Source organism: Colossoma macropomum, unplaced genomic scaffold (genome assembly GCF_904425465.1).
Source record: "Colossoma macropomum unplaced genomic scaffold, Colossoma_macropomum, whole genome shotgun sequence".
Classification (NCBI taxonomy): Eukaryota; Metazoa; Chordata; class Actinopteri; order Characiformes; family Serrasalmidae; genus Colossoma; species Colossoma macropomum.
The window spans coordinates 45,375,033-45,394,643 of NW_023494789.1; the positions used below are offsets into that span (position 1 = coordinate 45,375,033).

At 37.1% G+C, this 19,611-nt stretch overlaps 2 protein-coding genes across 2 annotated transcripts; both read right to left on the bottom strand.

The window, feature by feature from the left end:
• Positions 1 to 1,670: 1,670 nt before the first annotated feature.
• lrrc41 (leucine rich repeat containing 41) lies at positions 1,671 to 12,540 on the bottom strand. Its single transcript, XM_036571472.1, has 11 exons — positions 12,272 to 12,540; positions 10,636 to 10,722; positions 10,446 to 10,522; positions 9,565 to 10,009; positions 8,231 to 8,470; positions 7,465 to 7,695; positions 6,661 to 6,807; positions 5,497 to 5,595; positions 4,921 to 5,049; positions 4,125 to 4,197; positions 1,671 to 3,285 (listed from the first exon to the last, which is right to left on the bottom strand). The coding sequence occupies exons 1-11, from the start codon at positions 12,378 to 12,380 to the stop codon at positions 3,066 to 3,068; spliced, it is 1,857 nt and encodes a 618-aa protein (XP_036427365.1). The 5' UTR covers positions 12,381 to 12,540; the 3' UTR covers positions 1,671 to 3,065.
• An 881-nt stretch (positions 12,541 to 13,421) lies between these two features.
• Positions 13,422 to 16,870, bottom strand: LOC118808642 (cytochrome b-c1 complex subunit 6, mitochondrial). Its single transcript, XM_036571473.1, has 4 exons — positions 16,710 to 16,870; positions 15,958 to 15,993; positions 15,318 to 15,479; positions 13,422 to 13,672 (listed from the first exon to the last, which is right to left on the bottom strand). Exons 1-4 carry the CDS (start codon positions 16,752 to 16,754, stop codon positions 13,640 to 13,642), a joined length of 276 nt encoding a protein of 91 aa, XP_036427366.1. The 5' UTR covers positions 16,755 to 16,870; the 3' UTR covers positions 13,422 to 13,639.
• Between the last annotated feature and the right edge of the window lie 2,741 nt (positions 16,871 to 19,611).

The window sequence follows — 19,611 nt, forward strand, 5'->3', positions numbered from 1 at the left end:
CAAAATAAAAATCTGTCTAAAATGATGGGCTGTAATTACCTGATTTTATATCCATTTTAGATTGACAAGTGAGATAGGATTTATTTTACTCGTGTTGGTCAGTTCATATCACATACCAAATCATATTGACTAAAGAAAGACAACAGTTTCTTGCCTCTTTGCAGACTGCCATCAAAACATATTTCAGTTACTGAGCAAAGGCATCTTTCCTGTTTTGAGAGCAGTTTTTGGATAAGTGTTGTTATCCTGTTATGGGGGTGTCATTCTGTTTCAAATGCAAATATCACTGATTTTTTAAAATGTTCCCCCCAATTCAATCATTCTACTCATGGTATCTCATGGTATGGTGCCTTGTTATGAAGGCTTTTGTGCATTGAAAAGCTGTGCTGCCTGGAGCTTTAACTCATGTCAGGGACTACCATGGCAGAAAGGTCTTAGCAGAGGTACCAGACTAAACCTACAGCTATATTTGAGCAGCAGCAATATAGGAAGATGTCAACAGCAGATGATCACAGAAATGACAACAGCAAAGCCATCAGTTCAACTGCACAGAAGGCGGCGATGGTAAATCACCTCTGTACTTTACCAAGAACACCACATGAATAGAAACAATGCTAGAAAATGGGACCCTCAGGTCAGAAGGCACTCAACTTATGTAGGAAGTGCTGTGGATTCCTCTGAGTAAAGCTTGTATGATGCTCTAGATCAAAGCCTTCTGGACATCTAGTTGCTGAAATTGATGAGCAAGAAAAGAGATTTCAAAATGATGGTCGAAACTTGGAATGTATGAATCATGGCAAGCTAGAAGTAGTGACAGAAAGTGATCATTACACATAACCTAAAATGGACTGGATTAGGACACTTTCAATCAGGGGAGCACACCATCTACTCCTCGGCTCACAAACAACAAAAAAATAGAGGGGCTTGTTAACAAGAATGTCAAAAAGACTGTTATTGAATACAATGCTGTGAATGACCGACTGAAGTCAATCTGATTTGAATGAAGCAGGAAAATGACTAATCAACTTCCTTGAGCACAATGACTTTTTCATTAGTATTTCTCAAGCAACCAAAACAACATCTGTACACCTGGACATCACCAGATGGAGTTCAAAGAAACCAAATAGCCTACAGTCTTTGCACCTGGAGATGGACGAGCTTCATAGCCTAAATCTGATTATAAAACAGATCACAAATTTCTAATGTGCAAGCTCCAAGTGAAAAAAGTCAAACCATCAGACTTCCAAAATGTGACCTGGAGAACATAATACCCATTTCCAAAGAAAACATCAAGAACCGATTTCAAAGGCTGCATATAATTGACAGAGAATTATAGGATGGAACTCAGAAGTCCACGAACAATCAGAGAAAACCCTGTGAAAAATGAAAAACAGAGATAAAATCTAAGTGGGTGATTAGAGTGCAAAAAGAGAACAGAAGCTAAAGAAGGATAGAGAACGTTTAAGAGAACTAAACCCTAAATTCCGGAGAGCTGCTGGAAAGAACAAGGTTGAAATCAACAACATCTGTAAACATATTAAAAATGTGAACTAACATAGAAAAACGTGCAAACAGGATTCAGGAAAGGCTTATGGAATTATGAATTATAGAAAAAAAACAAGACAAGTCAAACAATCTGAATAGTAGAAATGTTTTATTGCAGTGTCACAATAATACAGGCATGTTAGTCAGTTTTTCAATCATTATTGCAAATATTGAGTATTTACAAGGGACATTAAGAAAAGTTAACACAAATCTTTCTATAAAAGACTAACTGTAGAGTTAACCCAGCATTCAGGATCTTCACTACAAACTGCAAACTCATAGAGTCTGGCTTTTGAACATGGCGTAAAACCTGAAATGGTTCTTATCATTTTGTTGTAGACCACCTATAGTACAGGAAGAATGTGACTGGATGAGTCAAGTGCAAAGTTGAATTATTTCAAATATGAAACAATTACCAGCAACTGATGCACAGACTCTTCAGTGTGGCTGTGGATGCTGATGTTACATAGCAGTACTTGTATGTTCATCAAGGGTTCTGTATACTGAAGCGTATCACAAACGTCTTCAAATATGATTCAAATATGCTGAAGTTACATAGCAGTACTTGTATGTTCATCAAGAGATCTGTATACTGAAGTGTATCGCAAACATCTTCAAATATGATTTTTTGACATACTGCCCACCCCTAGGTACGCTATAGAACACTGTCGTGTTTAAACTTAAAGTAAGTTAAACTGGCTGCCTTGAAATTTTGATCTTATTGAGCATCAAAATGTACTTTTAAGGGGAATGCCACTCATTTTTTCATATTTTTCATATTTAATACATTTAGAAACAGTCATGATGTGAAATACTCTGTTCTGGAGTATAGAGTATGGAGATTTGTTCACAGTATTGTTGACAGGAACCAGACATCACAGACAGGAACCAGGCATCTCAAAGTGTTTAATACCTCTAAAAGCTTACTCACAGAAAGTTATGACATACAATGGTTAGGCTATCTAATGCTTATTCTTTGATAGTTTGGAAGGTTTTGGCCTAAAATGTACTTTCAAAATACATTCAAGGTGGAGAGGTATATGCATGGTGTTGTAAGGCAAAATAGTCCCAAAAGAAAACGTATATATTTTTCAGGTTTACCACTGTGTTATCATTATTGACATTACACATAAAACTCAGAAGACACATGCAGATTCACTGGTCATTTTGGAGAATAAATAAAATGGCTATATATGCGTTGTAGATACCACAACCCCTGGTTCCTGTCACCATCACTGTAAATAAGTCAGCAGGTTTCTCTAGAACATTTCACAATTTGATCAGTTGAATTCCCCCTTAAGACCATAGCATGTAATTATTTTCACTTGGGTTTAATGAACTCAAACTTACTTAAGCAGCTGACTTAAGTTAAAGTTAGAATAACAAACGTGTTTTACAGTGCACCATGTTAACCTGCCAATGTGGATTCCTTTAAGAACCAGTAGGAAGGAACGTGAAAGTATCGCTGTTATGCTTTGTGGGGTGTCTTAAGATTAGCTTTGCTAGCACAGCTACTCTCCTCACATCACACTCACATGGTCTGCCATGGTGGACCTAGAGTCCCAGTCATCAGTCAGAATGTTACAGAAGGGGAGGAGCTTTTTCATGGCTTGACCTTTCGCCTTAGGGTCACGATCGAGGGGATTAAACCGCAGATCCAGTGTGAGCCGCTGGGCAGGATGATATTTTTCTATCCTTTGGGCGAACTCCAGCAGGTCAGCAGGTAGTATAAAGTTTGAGCTGTGAAAATGGGAAAACGAACTAAGTCAACTTGCTTTGGCACACAACAATATAACAAAACAACTATTATACATACAACACATAAATGTACCAAAAAACTGCGCTGTATTACACTACATGGCCAAAAGTATGTGGATACCCTAATTAGTATGTTTGGCTATTTCAGGAACACCCATTGCTGACATGCATAAAATCAAGTATGAATTACACTTCACTGTAATTCAACTGACAGACGAATCTGGGAGAACAATACTTGCCTAAATGCATAGTACTCTGAAGTTTGGTGGAGGAGGAATAATAGTCTGGAGCTGTTTTTCATAGCTTTTCATGGCATGTCCTCTTAATTCCAGTGAAGGGAAATCTTACTCCAAGAAGACATAATGACATAGTACAGAGCTGCATCATTCCAACTTTGTGGCAAAAGTTTGGTGAAGGCTCTTTCCTGTTTCAGCATGACAACTCCCGCGTGCACAAAGTGGGTAATGGTTTGGTGTGGCCTGCAAAGAGCCCTGACCTTAACCTCATCCAACACCTCATCCTTGGGAAGAACTGGATCTTCGGCTGCGCACAAAAACGTACCATACACATACCCGACCTAACTGATGCTTTCGTGACTGAATGGAAATTAATGTCCATGTTCCAAGATCCGAGAAGAATGAAGGCTGTTATAACAGCAAAGTGAACCAACTCCTTAGTAATGCCAATGATTTTGGAATGAGATGTTCAGCAAGCAGGCATGGATGCGATGTTTAGGTGTCCACATAAATTTGGCCACGTAGTTTACATTGTACTATCTATATTACAAAATACTATTCACAGCATTATATTATCAATATTACCTGAGGTCCAGTTTTGTTATTTTGCTGGGGCAGTCACCAAAGAACAAATCTGCTATTTCGATGACACTCGTAGCTGTTGGTGAACGATGTGTTTCAGTTTTTAAACCATAAACTGTATTCTGTATGTTGGTCCACATTTCAAATACTCATTCTTATAATTACAGAATTTACAGATTAAGCCCTATTGGAGCTGGATTACTTTTACCTGGGGAGGTTCTGTAATTTAAGCGATTAGGTGAGTTTAATCCAGTATGAAACTGCAGTAGTGTAATTTTTACAGTCTGACAGTTTGGTGGACGAGGAATAATAAAATGAGTCATGAAGTGAATATCCTTCTGTAATCCTAATCCATGGCCATGCTGTGTGTTGGTGTTGTTATTGAGTATGTTTTTGTTGTGTAATGCTAATGTGTACATCCAGGCTATGACCCTTTAATCTTTATCCTGAAAAAAATCTGCCAATTATATCCCACACATTGCATCACACAACCTCATCTGGTAAAATCAATTCAGCTCAAACAACATTTTATACCCCATCCACAGTTCAAAGTCTTGTATTTGTAACACACTGTCAAAAAATCTCTGCTTCAGTGCTGGAAAAATCTGGATCCTTACGGATGAGACCTCCATTTCATAGCAGTTATTAAATATTTTACAGCAATTACAGAATAAAAAGTTTTAATATTAAATACTTAATAATTAGCCTGCACATTAAAGGGTTCATACCCATTCCAGTATCAGGCTATTTAATATTTATATCAGGCTTTCTATTACAAACAAATTATGTAAAATCTCACCCAGTCGATTCTGACACAGTGAGAGGGAATGGAGCGAACATAGCCCCCTGACTGCCACTACAAATGGCACCAGAAAATCCTTCTTCTCTCGACATTTCTCGAGCAGTCTGCAGTCTTTCAAGGATAACTCTGAAATTATCAATATACAGTAGGGAAGATTAAATGAAATATAAAAAGGAGGTTGTAAAGAAAGAGTCAGGTGAAAAATCACATTTTCACATTTCCCTCTTACCCCAAATGTCATTAAACAGCCAAAACATATTTCTGAAGTTTGCTTCTTCAGTTCTGCACTTTATTACTGAAGGTTATTGTAGCTAATGTAGTAATGGATTGCATGCCTAAATACATCACACACCTCATACTCTGTTGGGTTGTTAAGTAAAACAGACTTGCTTATATGGTTTCTAGCCGGGTATGACATAATTTTATTTATAGGCTTCAAGATACTATTGCTTTAGCTATATGTATGTATGTATATGTATGGATGTACATGCATCCATGTTTATATTACAATTGTTTTTTACAATATTACAAAAGGGCAAAACTGTTCCTTTGAAGGGTGCTGTGTCGTCTTACCCTCTAGGATGGAGTTCTCCATAAGGTTTATAATTTCTTGATGACAGTCTGCCAAGTTTATGTCTTCCAATATTAGTACCTTCAAGAGAGGATTGGACTCTGGAAGGCAAAAATGTCATTAATGGGTATCCTGTGAATCACTCTGAAGATCAGGCGTATCCAATCATGTTTCTGGGGACAGTTTAGCTCACGGATGGTGAAATACCTAAATTCTTTGCAGTCTTACAGTGAGAAACTTTCTTTTTGAACTGTTTGACAACTCTTTCATGAAGTTTGGTACAAAGTGATGAGCCACGACCCATCTTTGCATGCGATGCCTGAGCCTTTGGTGGATCACCCTCACCTGATACGAATTTACCTGCTTATTGTGGAATGTTTCAAAATAGTATAACTATAACTTGTATTTAAACTTTTCACTCTTATTTTGCCCCTTATATTTGCCCCTTGCCCCTTTGAGTGTGCTGCAACCATCAAATTCAAAATTTCTTCATATTTATAGAAAACGATCATTTGGTCAGCCAAAACATTACGTAAATCTTAAAATTTCTTTGTACTTTTGTAAATGGGGTTTGTATGAATGAGATGACATTTTCTTTTAGGTATAGCAGCAGCAGCATTTAAATGCACACATCTGTCTCATATTATTTGCATCATACATTTTCAACACAGACTGACCAAAATCAAAATAATAAATCTGCTGAACGCAAAAATCCTCAGATTCGGATGCATCCCTGGTAAAAATGATTTCGTACAGTTTTTGGTACATAAACCCATGCAAATGTTATAACTGGATCTCAGGGAACAAAATTAAATACAAGACAAATCCAGTACATGGGCCTAATTATTTTGATCAGATTAAGTTTATAACTAAGCACCTGCTAGAAGGCAGTACCCAGAATCAAGGATTATTTTACAAAGTAATATTTTTCAGTTAGCTTGATAACTTTAGCCAAAAGTGGATACCACTTTATGTCATCCCCCCAAATATTCTGAATATATAAAATATTGAAATTTATAATATGGTAAGGACCAGTCTAAAACTATTTTTTTTTTATTACAATTACCAAACTGACCACTAAAACTGACCTAAAGCAAATATTTTACATATCTAAAGACATACAGTGGAACTGCAGGTAATTGCAAAGGATTTTCTTTTTGCGGTACCTGGCAAAGTGTGAAGCAGCAGGTGAGCATGACGTATTCCTGTGACGTGAAGGTTGCTGAGTTTTGGAGCACGCTGAAGCACAGACGGAAAGTTCTCTACAGTCTGGATTTCAGTTGATTTCAATGAAAGCTTTTCAAGAGAGAGTTCTGCATTCATAAAATAACACAAAAAAACATTGTGGTTACGCATCTCGAGAAAACCTGTATATACATAAAAACTTTATGTAGAGTCGTATGCAAAAGTTTGAACAAATTACATTGTGTTGATTTTCTATGTAAAAACAAGTTAACACATCCTTAATTATGATATTTTCTGTAAAAGTGCAAAGTTTCTATTTATTCATCTTATTTCCTTTTATTTCTATTTAGTTTAACATATTGGTAATAATAAAACATGAAATGTAAAATGTGCCATAACATCTGCACAGGCCACTTTTATGTTTTGTTTTTTCCCCATATATGTAAAATTCAGCACATAAACGTATAACACATAAAAAGTAATTGTGCATTAGAATGTGCAGAAGTATATCTCTCTGTAGAGGATGTATTAACTTCTTAGAAAATCAACAAAACATGTCATGTAATGTTTTGTATTAATAGAATGTATAATGCCTACATCATAACAAACGTGATCGCGATTCTGAATCCTTTGATTTGTTGAAAAATCAGTTACACAATTTTACGCCTTACTCTAAACATGTCCGATCAGCCAAGACACGTTTAGTGCCCAAAGTTTACTACCTGTATTACTTGTATTACCTATTTCCTTTAATTAAAGAGTAAAACACCTTAAAATGCATTCACCTGTATCCTGTTTGAACTGTAGATTTTGCCCTGGTGTAGTTCTGTTGTCTTGTGGCAGGTTGATGTCCAGTGAAAGGCTGGGCAGCATTGGGCAGGCAGCCAGCAATCCGGCTAAGAGATTCCGACTGCAGACATTGCCCATGCTCAGCTCCCTCAGGGAACAGCAGGGGTTCAGGAAAAGCTTTTTCAGGGACACGACGAAATCAGCCACATCATCCTTCCAAAGGGGCTCTGCATCAAATGACGTTTTCTTGATTTTCTAAGTGAAATTAAGTTAACACATCCTCTACAGAGAACACTGCACATATTAATGGCCAATTAGTGTTTATTTGCTGAAGTTAACATATTGGGGAAACAAAGTGACCTGTGCAAAAGTTTTATATGTTGTGTTTTATTTTATTCCACTGTGATAAACTCTAAAACAGATATACAAATAGAAATTGTGCACTAAAATTTGCAAAAAAATAAACTGCTGAACATAAATGTGTTCTCTGTAGAGGATGTGTTAACTTGTTTTCACTTAGAAAATCAACAAAATATGTAATGAGACTGGAGGTTTTTAAACAAAAATCTGCTGATTCTGTTCTTGTGATCCTGTATCTCTAGTATTTATGTAATAGAACAAACTCTGTTTACCATGATATGGACCCATTAAGAAACCTAAAGTGGTCAGTCAGAAGACCACTGGGGATTTCACAAGGGTTGACCCAAAATGTATCTGATGACCTACATTAAAAAGATATCAGATGTTTGCTTTTGGACTTACGAGTTCCATAAAGATGAAGGGAATGAAGGCACAACCATGAAGGCAGGAGGCGAGACACTGTAGCCAGGGAACGCACCTCCAGGTCCAGTGAATGAATCTTTCCCACGTGGCATTGTCCACTAACACTACAGGATGGAGAAAACTTGCAGCATGACTTCTCGTCCATGCACAGATCTAAACGAGGACATTTGGGTGCAGAAGGGCCCTCCTCTGTCCACAGATCTTCATTACGACAGGTGTCTGGTAAGAGTCGGTGATATGGCAAAAACATAGCATTACAATACTTAAAGATGTTCTGTATCTGAATACTTCCTTTCACTACAAGCTGGATTGTATAAAATGCTCCTGCAAAACAGTGGTGTCACATTTAAAGGGAAATTCCACCAGGGTCCAAATTCACCTAACCCCTCACTTTCCTTCAAAACAAAGGTTGGAACACTAATCTAAATGCATACACATTCAAACCAGAGATCTCTAACGTACCATCCAGCACACCTAACTCAAAATGTAATTTTCTAAAAGACAGAGAAAGTTAGAAAACTAAGAAAACTTGAATATTCAGTTGAATTAATATGAACAAAAAAAAAGTCTTGGTAATAAAATGTACGTGAGAAAGTTCACAAATATACAGAAAATTCCAAAATCAAGTAGGAAAAATGCACTGAAGTGGTGGAAAGAGACCGGCTGTGTTCAAAACCTACCTTGCTCAGGCCCCCAAAACAGAAAATCCAACAAGCCTGAATGAGTACCAGTTGTGCAAACCACACACCTAGAAGATTTTACTAAACTAAATGCTAACAATACTAAATACTAACCTACATAAATGAAACAGACACTAATGTTTGTTCCACTAAAGTTGAGTACTTCTAACAGCCTTTTGGTTTTTGGTTAATCACCAGGACAGTACTGAGTTTCAGTTAGTAAAAGTGTTTGGGGTCGCTGGTTCCCACCACACTGTAAAGGAATCAGTACATTTTTCAAAACTGAACCTTTTCACATCAAAGCATTCTGAATGACTTTGTTTACATTACAACAACTGAGTTATGCAGAAATTTAGAAAAATCTGTGGAACTTAACGAGCCCTTTAACACAGGTTTTGAACATTGAAGTATTTGCAAAAATAAACTGTCTAATCAAATAGTAAAAAATAATCGAAATGAAAAATCCATGTAACTAGTCTGTTACTTTTTACTGTAGATTTTGCAATTATGTTGCTAACTAATTAATTTGACTCTCACATAAGGTATAATGTGCTATCTTTTCAGTGTTTTGCTTATCTCCTTACAAATAACACCATACTGTTATTATTATTATTATTATTATTATTTTCCCACCCCAAGTATCTGGAGCTGCTGAAGCCTGAGAATCAATCCGGGGCGGTCTCCTACATCTGGAAGTGATCCAGCTAAATAAAAAGCAATCAGGAGTTCTCTTCAGAACCACCTCAGTCACAGAGCCGTGGTCGAGAAGACGGTGAAGAACAAATAAAATGTCCTTGCGTCCTTGTTTGAGAAGAGCCATGGCATCAAACAATCTGAGGCACCTCACTCTCTTCTCCAGAATGGACAGAATTGGACGAAGCTCCTCCGATGCCAGCCGGCAGCCACCTTGTCCCGCAACGGTAAGAGAAAGCACCCGCACATGTTCGGCCGACATGGTCAGAACCGCATATTCACTCAGGTTGGAAAGGATGTTGTGCACTTGTGTCTTTCTGAACAGGACCATGTGAAACAAACTCTCCAAACACTTCTGCTTCCAGTTCTCTTCAGGCTGCATGAACTGAAATGACAACATTCAAAGCTGTATTATTTCATTAGTTCATTAGTCCATTACTATCTACACTGCTGTTTAAAAGTTTGGAAACACCAGTCATAGTTCTTGTTATTTTATATGCAATAAAAATACAGCATATACAGTAAATTTTAAAACGTACACCAAGCGCTGATTTCTCAGATCCAGATTAAGTTTAATCCCACACTAAAATCATCATTCTGGACTCATCTACCAGTTCTTCATTTTTACAACTTCCTGCTAATTATTTTAAACCTGCGAAGCTGTACAAAAACAGAACAGTACAATAACTGTAATCATTCATTGGTAACTGGAATTGTTTTATATTATTTGAAACACTGATTCCAAACTTTTGAGCAGCAGTGTACATCAACACCCCTGTACTGTTTCACATAAAACAACAAGAAAAAGAAAAACACACAACCTTTAATTTGCAACGCCACGTACGATTCAAATCCCTCCATTTTGCTGCCCAAGCGACCTGGAGTGACGTGGAGACTCCTAAAATCACAGACAGTTTGGTGGCTCAGCTATCTTTAAATATCTGTGGATACTTTTATAGAAAGACGAAGACTGACAGGAGTGAACATTTCAGTTAATGTACAGATGCTTACTTTTCAGAAGAGCAACTTTTTCAATTCTGTCCAGGTAGAACATGTTCAGATGAGGCAACAGGTCTTTGAGAAGTGAAGCTGGCAAATCTACAGGAAGATTAATATTAAAAGTAAGGTTTTCGAGCAGAAAGAAGATACAAAACCATTAAATAATTATATATAATTATATAATTCCAAATAGAAAAGAGAAAAGAGAGTATCTACAAAATGTATACAATATACTTTATATCGGTTGATCCCCCCAGTTAACTTGCCATTTTAGTTGTGTTAATTATATACAATTAACATGCATAGAAATGTTATTTTTCTTTGTTTATGTAGTACTGTATAGGTTAAGGCTCACAACATAAATGAAAATAGTATTTAACAAAATTCATGTTTTATTGTTTGTACTTACTCTAATGTTATATAGTATGCACACACACACACACACACACACACACACACACAGACATAGGCAAATACACTTACTGCCCAGACATTATAATTCAAAATACTTCTGCACAGGCCACAATTTACCTTTTTATTATCTCCCCAAATATGTAAAATTCAGTGAATAAGCATTAATTGTGCGTTAAAATGCACAGACGTGTGCTGCCTGTAGAGGATATATAATTATTTACACTTAGAAAAAAATCAACAAAACATGTAACTTGACCAGGGACATGCAAACTTTTGCCTAAGGAATTTAGAAATGGTCTCGTTTTGGTGTTGGTCTGTTTCGATTTCAAGTTCTATTTCCTTGTGTTTGAGAAATACGCTTTTAAATGCTAAACAAATCAAATAATTTTTTATGTAACATAATAAATAGTGTTACTGTTATTTTTATTATTGTTTTTATTATCATTACTATTCTACCATTTTCTGTGTAATTTTGGTGACGTTTTCTTTCGTAGCTTTTTATTTGTGAAGGATCCCAACTGTAGGAATGTATGTTTATTGTCTTTTATACAATAATGTACAAAATTACAGTCAAGACAACAGAGTACGTAGCGAGGGTGGCCCACGTTACATTTACACATTTGTAAGTTTTCTAAGGCAGCAGTGAAGCCCATCATATGAATGCCTGTTTCTGTCTTTTTCTGAGAAAAATATACAGCCATTTACTAAGTCCTAATAATGATAATGTTTTCCATAATTATGACTTACTATCTCATACTGATAAGAGTTTTTCATAATTATGACTTAATATCTCATAATAATTACTTACTATCTCATAATAATGAGAAAATTCTCATTATTTATTATGAGAAAGGTAGTTATAGTCATGAGATGCTAAGCCACAATTATGAGAAAGTCACAAGTAAGATGCAAAGTCATAAATATAAAATTGGATCTCATTATTATGAGATATCAAGTCATAATGATGAGATGCTATGTTATAATTATGAGATTATGAAAAACCTTCTCATTATTATGACTTACTAAATGGCTATATATATTTTTCCAGTGGTGAAACGAGCCTCCACACCATTGACTTAAAGGCCTTGCTGTGTAGGACTTTTAATCCAGAAGTTATCGAATCTATCCCTCAGAATCTAAAACCGTGTCGAAGCTGAACTGTGCGTATCGGTTCACCCCTAACAGAAAGCCACTGACTGCCAGTGCAGACTTAAGCTTTTTTGTATGGTCTCACCACAGACTCGCTCCTCCAGCACATCCATGTTCTGAGCTACTGTCCTGATGCACATGGAGACCAGAGTTGTTGTTGCCATGCTGCTGCTCAGAGCCAGCTGTGCCCACATCTGCTTCAGCGGTCAGCAGCGACACATTCCGTGAAAACAATCTCTAAAAACGCGTGATCATCTCACACCAACAGGAAGAACCTCTTTACTGTTAACTTGTATCAAACCTCGGCAGCAGAGGCAACTATGCGACTTTTCCACAACGATCGCAGGAATTGACCATTTCAAAATAAAAGCCCTCGTTCTCCAACTCTAAACAGTGCAAATAAAAGTCTTTATTTCTAACTTAAAATGCTTAGTTATACCGAATATAAAATGTAACTTAGATAGGGTTGTAAAATTTACTTACTGATTCATTTACAAAAATTCAGCTTTTGGTAACATCATCACTGATATTCAACTCTGTCAACTGCCATTGTCTTTGAACTAAAGAATTTAAAATGTTTTATAAAAATATAAAATAAGTGTCACTGTGCATTGAAGTTCTGCAGTACAGGGCATCTTAAATTCTGACTGGTTACACATTTAAAGTTATAAGAGAACGACAATGGATCCATGTCCAACAGCTTGACCACTAAATAAAACTAAGTAAAATGACACTTACAGACTTGTATTAGAAATGGATCTTTACACCAAATAAGCATCGTTTACTTGGGAATCAGCTGGAAATTACACAGATACACAGCTTTAGGAAATGCATTGTAACTTTCAAAAAAACAGTCATTCTATCTTCTCTTCACTGTACTGTCCACTGTTTTCTGTGTAGTCTCTAGTATTTTGTACTCCATTTGTCAATGTAGCACTGTGTTCTGGAGAAACTGTTTTATCACACACTCGTCACATGTGGGGCGAAGAAAAATGACAAAGTTGACTTTGGCAATGAAATTTCTATGAAACTGAACACCTAAAAAATAGACTTGTGACTTATTATGTACATGGCTTTACATGCTCACACACTACCAGCAGAAAATCCCTAAAATATGCCTGAACTTATGTACAGAGCACATTTCATGTCCATTTTTCCCCCCTTCAGAACAGCAATCCAAGATATGCTTATGTTTTGCTGCAAAGTCAACACCGATTCACCACTGTGGACAACAATCATTATATACTAATTTTTATTTTGAAGATGTACACATTATAACATTTTATTCACAATTCATGAACATAAACACATTAGATAAGCTGCTGGATACAGTAGGGTGGCTGAACTGAAGAACATGTCAGCAATCACATCACTGCCTATAGATAACGTTGGAGCTTTGTTCTGATTCTTGTAGGACATCCACCTAGAAGCGATGATGAGGGTCTGATGGGCTTCATTTAACTGAATGAAAGACCTTGTGGGCCACCTAGAAAAAGCAGAGAGGACAGATTAACACTTAGTGTTCATATTGTCGAGCAAACTGCTTCGATTTGCTGCAACAATTACAAAGTTGAATAGTAGGTGATGATGTTGGCTATGGAAAAAAGTCAACTTGTTGTTTATTTAAAAACAAGAGTAGCCTATTATGTTCCTATGACCAACACGGTCATTCTGACAAACTGTGATACAGTATGGGAAGTGCAGGGAGCAATATGGGACTGCCGTAGGGACTAACTTTTCTTTGACCTGGGGTGGATTTAGTGACCCTGGGGCTCTAGGCAAAAGAAAGAAATGGGGGCCTCCTGGATGCCCATTTTTATATTAGTGAAGACTCTAGTCTCTGTTTACACTGCAAAAAATGTTATCTTGGCAAGAGAAATCATCTTACATAAACCCGATATATCTAATCTTTCTCATTTTGAGATTTGTGTAAGAACATTAGAAGATTATTTAAAGTATTCAACTCAAGGAGAAAAAAATGCTTTAAGAGTGACGTGACAAACGTTTTGCTGTCCTTCCTCTTTTGGCATTTCTCTGTCCAGTCCAGTCATTTGAACCTGGGTTTGCACACAGCATTAGCCCCGTCACCTCCCTGCCCACTTTAATCTGAATGCCTAGTTTTGATCACTGACCAAGGTTCCAATGAAGGAATACTGAGAAACTAAGACTACGGAAGAGCCAACATGGAAAAAGGCTTACTGGTGAATAGAGATGCAACTTCTTGCTACTGACACTTAGCTTGATTAACAACGGCTTGTTTCCCATCAGACAGTGCATGGACTAGAACCAGTTTAAATTCTCAGTGAGAAGTGTGATAGTTTTAGCGTTTACATCAGACAGTCTGTGAGCAGAGTGTTTGAGGCTGAAACTCACTGAAATACAACAGAAAACTCTTCTGCAGTGGCATCTCAAACTGCAGCATCTGCTGCTAGAACGTTACATTACTAGTACGACCCCTAATCTATAGAAGTAAAAAGGCTACTGATGCAACTAAACTGCATAGCTAATCATAATATGGATAAATTTGGGATAAGATCATAAGACAATTACTGCTGTGCTGAGTGTAGATTGGCTGCAACTGTAAAAAGCAGACAACCCATATAAATCTGACAATTATTCTACTTTTCATAACAGAATGACATTATTTGCCAATAAATGTGAAAATGTTACCCAATACTAGAATTGTTTTGATTACAACCAATTATTAGCACCCTGATTTTGTTCACACATGCACTGATCAGGCATTTTTAGTATCGGCCACAAGGTTTTAGTTAACTGGGATCATTATCAGCCCAGAAATGCCAATCTAAATGAATCAACTTCACTTCTCTAATTCATCAAAATGACCCTTATTTACCAAAGCTACATAGAGTCAGAACGTAAAATGAGTGCACGCACATTTTAATGCAAAATTACTATTTACTCGCTTGATTTAACATATTGCAGAAAAAAAATAAAAATAAAATGTGACCTGTGCAAAAACAATGGCACATTTTGAAATAACTTAAGCTCAGCAAATAAACAGAAATTGTGCACTAAAATGTTCAGAAAAATGTCATATTTAAGTATAAATTTATTTCACTTAGAAAACATGTTATTTGACCAGGAGGTGAGGATGGTGGTCTACTCACACAGTGGTCACGCGCATGCAGGAAATCGAACAGCTCCTCAGTGCAGTCCTCTGTAGTCTCTGACCGTGAGCCCACTCTGGTTTCACAGGCCTCCAGTTTCTCCCGTGTGTGGACACAGTGCTCGGTCTCCTCACATTTCTGCCTGATTGTCTCTAAGGGATCCTACAAACACGCAAACAATAAATTCTAAATGCCATATTTTTAAGAGGTCTAAAGTTGCACAATACAGTATATGTTTGTCATCATGATATTGACATTTGCAAGACAGTATTTTACTTTGGTCAAAATAACACAGCCATGTTTTTCAAAGTCACATCTTGGAAGGTGTATCAGAATATCAATATCCAGCAATATACTCACACTGTGACAATACTGAGCAGCCATAATGTAATCTTAACTAATTACATCTTATAATGGGGTGTTCAGCTCTGGTCCTGGAGTTTTCTAGTCCAGCACAGTTTGGTGATTTCACTGCACAAGCACATCTGATTCAACTCAACAGTTATTTAACATGTTAAGCAGGTATGTTTGAGCAGAGAAATCACCAAACTGCCATAATAATAAGACTATGGTGGAGTTGTGGCCTACCAGAACAAGAAATGGACACCCCTGTGCAAAATTATTTGTATAACCAACATACCACCAATTCCTCTTCTTCCTCCTCCTCTTCTTCCTCCTAATTTAAACAATAAATCAGAATCAGAAATACATTCAAAGAATATCAGGAATATCACTCCATCTTCAGATATCTAATGACCTTCCATCTATCATGAGTAAACATAATCATTCATACCAATTTTACATGTTTGTCTTTTTGTGTATTTGCTCTGCATATGATTTAAAAAGAAACTACTACTGAGACGCAGTAATACATTACAGCTTCATAAAGAAAAATCTGTTTGAAAAGCACATTACACACAGCTGTGACAAGAGAGATGGAGGTATTATACTGCTGTGATGATATGCCCCACATATATAACTCTAAACCCCATATACATATATGTTTATAAACCTCCACATTGCGTAATGTTGTATCTAAAACTGCATTTGATGGAGTCTGAATGGAGTTTCTTTATAGTATGGTAACGTTACCTTCAAGTTGATTGACGAGACATGCAGGCACCCAGTGACCCCCCTGGACATTAACTAGCTAACTGGCTGGACAAGCTTCTTGGGTAAATGACATAGCAATAGAGTCAAGGTTTTATAAAGATCAATGTAATAGCAGCGCTCGATTTTCAGCCGTTTTTAATGGATTGTAATGTAAAGATCAGCTCCAGCCCAGGCGTTCATTCTGCTCAAGGCCTCATAACCTCAGGAGGAGCTGCAGTAACTCCTTCTCAACAAAATAATAGTCAGTCAGCTATTAGAAACCACAACATGAGCCCTTACCTCCTCTGGGTCTCCGTTTAGGATCATTTTCTCCTCGAACACCATGATTTCAGCGGGTTTGTCCTACAGCTCGCCGACAGCAGTAGAGGACAATGTGACACTGAGCGGAAACGTGAAGCAAGACACCAAAAGTCCAGACCCTGCAGTGCTGATGAGAGGCGCTAGAGGGCGGCAAGCGAGAGATAAACCAAAATGAATGAACGTCAACAGATCTAAGACTTCAGAACAAATTCTACAACAGAATCCTTTTCGATAGCCCAGTAAGTTAAACAGTGAAATAATGCCAATATTAAAATAATTGGAATAATTTAATGTAGTAAATTGGTGTTCTTAAATTATGCAATTTTGGGGGAGATTTAATCATGATCGCTAGTAGCTACAAGGTATAAACTGCACGTCCCATAAGCTCGCTCTCCAGCTCATTGGCGGTTCGCGCTCACTGACGTCATGAGACGCAGTTTTAAACTTTTACAACTCGAGTTCAAAAGCTTTTAAAATATAGCTAAGGTGTTAAGATGTTTTATGCTGTTATGTGTTCTGGAAATGTAGGTGTATTCTTTTACATTAAATGTTTGAGCATTTACAGACTGTTTTGCTCAAATGCTCGATCTTAACCCATTCATTTTGGACCCGCCCTCTAGCGTTTGAGGAACCCAGAAAAACATTACGGAGTGGTAACTCTCCTCTCAACAAGCTCTGTGATTTTGCAGCTGGTCTATCTCAGAGCCGTATATATACGGGACGGCGGCCATACAACCCCACCCAATGCCTTTGGGATATGTAGTTCGCAAATACGAACGAAAAGCTGTACTACTACATATTTGCTAGAACAGCAACGCATTTGGTGATTCTTACATCTCACAGAATAACGCTGGGTCTAAATTAGAATAACGTTAACGTCCAAAGCGCACTAATTTCTCCTCAGAGAGATGAGGAGAAATGACGAAGCCTACCGCTTCCGAATAGAACTGTCAGCGCGGTTGCGAACAGATAAGCCTCTCTTTTGTTACAGCCAGAGCTGTATATAGAGAGAGAGTAGCTTCAACGGAAGTTCAAAATGTTCACGTGATTCACGCAGACTTCAGATAGTTCCAGGAAGTTCTTTCTGATGGGTTTAATTTAAACCCATAAACACTCAGCGACAGAACTACGTCTTTTGGTACTTTAAAGTCAATAAATGCACTGATTTACAATATTTATATATAGAAAACCATCGTGTGTGTGTAGTTACAACAATAGGATATATTTTAAAGTCAAATTCGCTACTATTTGAGGATTAAACAGCTGTCGTGACCTGCCTTTTTGGCATGTTAGGTTAATGTGAACATGGTTTCAAAGTGTGTTTTCGTTGTTTCATTGCTTTGATTTTTCAGTATTATAGATATTATGTTCTTAAACTTGTATGGTAGTTAATATCAGTCATATCCTAATGTTTATTGATATACTTGGAGGGGAAGGGAAGGAATGTTTCAAAATTGAGATCAGATTAATTTTCAACATAAATTAATATAATTAACATAAATACATCTTTAATTAATGGTTGTTTCAGTAATCCCAAGTCCTAGATAATTTTAATGACTTGATGAAAAAAAAGTATATTAAAAAGCATACATTAAAACACATCCCATCCAGACAGGACAGGACACAATAAACACATCTATTTATATTTGTTTGTACACATATAAACATATTTTATGTATCTTGTCTTTTTTATTATGCACGTATTTACTGCGATGGATTCATTAAATAAAGCTATAACGAACTCAAACATGAATAGCCTGGCAGGCAGTTTGTCTGTGCCCTTTTCTCCATGTTGTCCTTAAATATAGTCCCCACCATGGTTTGCTCTGCTGCATGGAGATGCTTCAAACGCTCGGAGAAAGGAGTGAAAATGTTTGGTTTCTCCACTGACAGAGAGAGAAGAAAAAACTGCTGGCTCAAGTCAGCAGGGGCAATTATTAAATTACTTACCATCACAAAAGATTACAACAACAACAACGTTTGTTACGTTTCACAAACAAAAGCCACACCACTGGGAAGCTTAATGTTTTATTTATTAAAAATAAGGAAGCGGTAAAGAATTGCAAACCCCAGGGAGCTGAGACTCACGGTGCGGGGTGGGGGTGCTGTCTTATTGTGAGGAGTCTCTAGGTTGAATCCCCCCGTGGTTCTTGCCATTAATCCAAAATCAACTGCAACATAATGTGCAGATAAAAGTCATCAGAATCACAAAGCCTGCAAACACTCAATCCATAAGTTGTTTACTCTTTAAAGTCTTCAATATGCACTCTAAATCCGTGTAAGTAGTGACGTATCATGAAAATAGTTTTTTTTTTTTATTGTGTAACTTACGTTAGCTCGTACTCCAAAAATGGATAACGATATTCTCATTTTATCTCCTCCTCCTCCACTCTACAAGCTCTACCCCAATGTTATATTTAACTAATATTTAACTCCCACCCACCCCGTGAAAAATCATGTTTAGAAGACTTTTCTAAGATTCAACAACGGTGGATGAAACGACATTAAGAGCAGGGATTTTACAATTATGCTGTTTATGGTTAACATTATGGGTTCCTAACTTTACTCAGTACCCTAGCCTAATCTGTTATCTGTTAATGTTCCTTAATCTACTAATTTAATCGGGGATAATCCACTGACATACTTTAATATACATGTTAATTTGCATCTATTGGTCTATTCTGCTGCAACTCGGCCGCGCTGCTAGTATTTGCTGCTAACTTCCGGGAACTACTGAGGGGCTCCATGATCCGCCATTGCTGTAGGTCCATTGGAGTGAATGGAGTTGACGCAACTCTCTCTCTCTGTACGGCTCTGGTTACAGCTAGTGTTGACCTACATGTTGTGCTTAGTTCAGAAGGACAACCATAGGCTGGATATC